General features: G+C 63.9%; 1 protein-coding gene across 1 annotated transcript in view; it reads left to right on the forward strand.

Annotated features, from left to right (window-relative positions):
• The window catches only part of VPS37D (vacuolar protein sorting 37 homolog D (S. cerevisiae)), a 2,679-nt gene extending 464 nt beyond the window's left edge, over positions 1-2,215 (forward strand). Inside the window, exons 2-4 of the mRNA XM_010570080.1 lie at positions 932-1,103; positions 1,459-1,541; positions 1,727-2,215. Of these exons, the coding sequence (XP_010568382.1) occupies positions 932-1,103; positions 1,459-1,541; positions 1,727-2,215 (744 nt within the window). The remainder of the gene's footprint in view (positions 1-931; positions 1,104-1,458; positions 1,542-1,726) is intronic.
• The last annotated feature ends 217 nt before the right edge of the window (positions 2,216-2,432 follow it).

Genomic DNA, 2,432 nt, shown 5'->3' on the forward strand with positions numbered 1-2,432 from the left:
GCGCTCGCCCCCGGCGGGGCTTTCCCGGTGCGCGGGGTGGAGCCGCCCGCAGCCCGGGGCACCGGGCATCGCCCCGCCGGTCCCTGGCACCGCTGCTCGTCGGTCTTCCCCTAATACCTGAAATCCCGCCCGCCGAGCCCGGAGGCTGTGGCGGAGCAGCAAAACCCACCGGCTGGCTGGGGTGGCCGCGGGGAAACCTCGGCTTGGGCGTCCCGGCCGGTGGCTGCCCCGGGGCTCCTGGTGCCGCTCGGGGTCTCGGCAGCCGTCGCCTGCCAAGCAGCCTCGGGCCACCAAAACCCAGGGCAGGGCCACAGCCGCTGCCCTCGCTGCTCTCGGCTCTCACTGCCCCGAAATTTGGGGGAGGCTGGTAGGCCCCGGCCCCTAGCCGTGCCCTCTGCGTCTGCCTTCGTTGCCCGCAGCTGGGATGAGCCCCGAGTGCTCCCTGGCTCCAGCGGTTCCTGGCGCTTCTCTGCGGGAACAGGGTCGGGTTATTCTATAAATTGTTCTCAGCCTCATTTCATCATTTTTCCCCTGGGCCTCTCAAAGCACAGCCTGGCACCATGCTCTACTGCTCTCTCTGGGTGGGCGGAAAAATGTGTGTGCACCGAGAGAGGGTGTGTTTCTCTCTCCTGACATCGTTGTTGGCTGACGAGTACTTTCCTCTGCAAAGGGGGCTGGGTAGCCAGCTGTGAGCTTTCCCACATTCAGGGTAAGCTGCCCTGTAGTGTGCATAGCCTGGGTCCAGCCGTCGCATCCCCCCCCGGGACACACTCCCCTTCCAGGCAGAGCAGAGGGATGGGGACAGTGTAGGAGGAGAGGGTTTGTCCCTGGATGGAGATGGACACCCTCCCAGCAGGCTGCCAGCTCTGACTGGTTCTGTCTGTTTCTCCCAGTGCTGACACCTCCCCCCACTCGCTTCCCATCCTCGCAGTTTCAGAGTCTGCAGCTGGAGCGGGAGATGTGTTTGGCTTCAAACTGCACCCTGGCCAGGGTGAACCTGTCCCTGCGCCCGCGGCTGGAGGACGGGAAGGCTTCCCTAGCCATCAAGTACCATGAGCTGCGGGAGATAAGAGAGGCATGTTGGGACAAGCAGCAGCGTCTAGGTGAGTGAGGTGCAGCCAATGGGACAAGGCAAAGCCCAGCATGGCCAGAGCAACCCACGTTAATACAAGGGCCCGGGTGGGCTTAGCATCGTCGAACCTGTTCTGGGGAAATGGCCCAGCCATGATCAGGAGCAGCGGGGGGTGATGCTGCCTGTGACATAGCCAGCCCTCGGCTGGCATTGATGCTGTGGTGGGATGCAGGCCTCGGTGTGCAGGTGGCTCCAGGGATGTGTTTGAGGGTGTTTCAGTTCAAGGGGGACGAGATCTGATGCTTGGGGGTAGGAAAGACCACAGCCCCAGCAGTGGGGGTGTCTGGCGGGAGGTTTTTCGGCAGCCCCATCCTCTCCTGACACAGAGGCTTACCTGGAGAAGTGGAGCCCACAGAGTGCCCTGAGCCAGCTCCAAGCCAAGCTCGATGCCTCTGAGGCAGAGTCAGAGGTGAGTCAGGCGAGACCCCTGTGCTGCTGCCCCTTCCTCACCTTGTCCCTGGACTCCCCTCCATGCCCTCCCATGTGCCAGACCCTGGAGAAGAGTCCTGGGTCTGGGGGTGCTCAGCTATCTGTGCTCCCTTTGTGGTCCCACGGCTCTCTTGGCTTGATGCTGCCCCACTGCCTGTCCCACAGGCACAGATAAAGCAGTTCCTGGCCCAGGACCTGCCCCTTGATTCCTTTCTGGAGTCCTTCTGCCAGAGCCGCACACGCTCCCACATCTACCGGACACAGCTGGAGAAACTGCAGGAGCTGCTGCAGAAAGACCGGGTGGGCAGGGACCCTGTGGGCCCCACGGGGTGCCCAGGTGCCCTGGCTAGCCCAGCACCAACCCGCCTTGCCCCACTTCAGAATGGAGTAGCCCCCAAAGCCTTCAATCTCTCCTACGGTTTTGTGCCTGCCTTTCTCATCCCCTCGGAGGCTGTTGTGCCCTTTGCCATGCCGGCTGCACCTCGCAGACACCATCTCCCAGCCCTGGGACACCAGCCAGCATCTCCCTGCTCCAAAATCCCCAGCCCGGGCTCACCCCTGCGCCTCGTCGGACACATCCGCCTGCTCAGCCCCCAGCCCTTCCGCAGGCAGCAGCGGCCGCGACACCAGAAGCTGGAGCCTCCACACCGGTAGCAGGGCAGGGATGGGGGATGTCCCCACTCCTGGCCCTGTGCCTCGAAGGGGGCTGCACAGGAACACCCTGGCCAGGGAGCACGTGGGGGTAGGTTTGTGGTGTAGGCACAGCTCTGAGGGGCTGTGGTGTCTGTTGGGCAGGCATGGGGTGAGTGCTCACAGGGGGTTGGCAGTGTTTGGCCGGGGGTGGGATGGGGCAGGTGCCATGGCCAGGCAG

Source organism: Haliaeetus leucocephalus, unplaced genomic scaffold (genome assembly GCF_000737465.1).
Source record: "Haliaeetus leucocephalus isolate CR32 unplaced genomic scaffold, Haliaeetus_leucocephalus-4.0 Scaffold285, whole genome shotgun sequence".
Lineage (NCBI taxonomy): Eukaryota > Metazoa > Chordata > Aves > Accipitriformes > Accipitridae > Haliaeetus > Haliaeetus leucocephalus.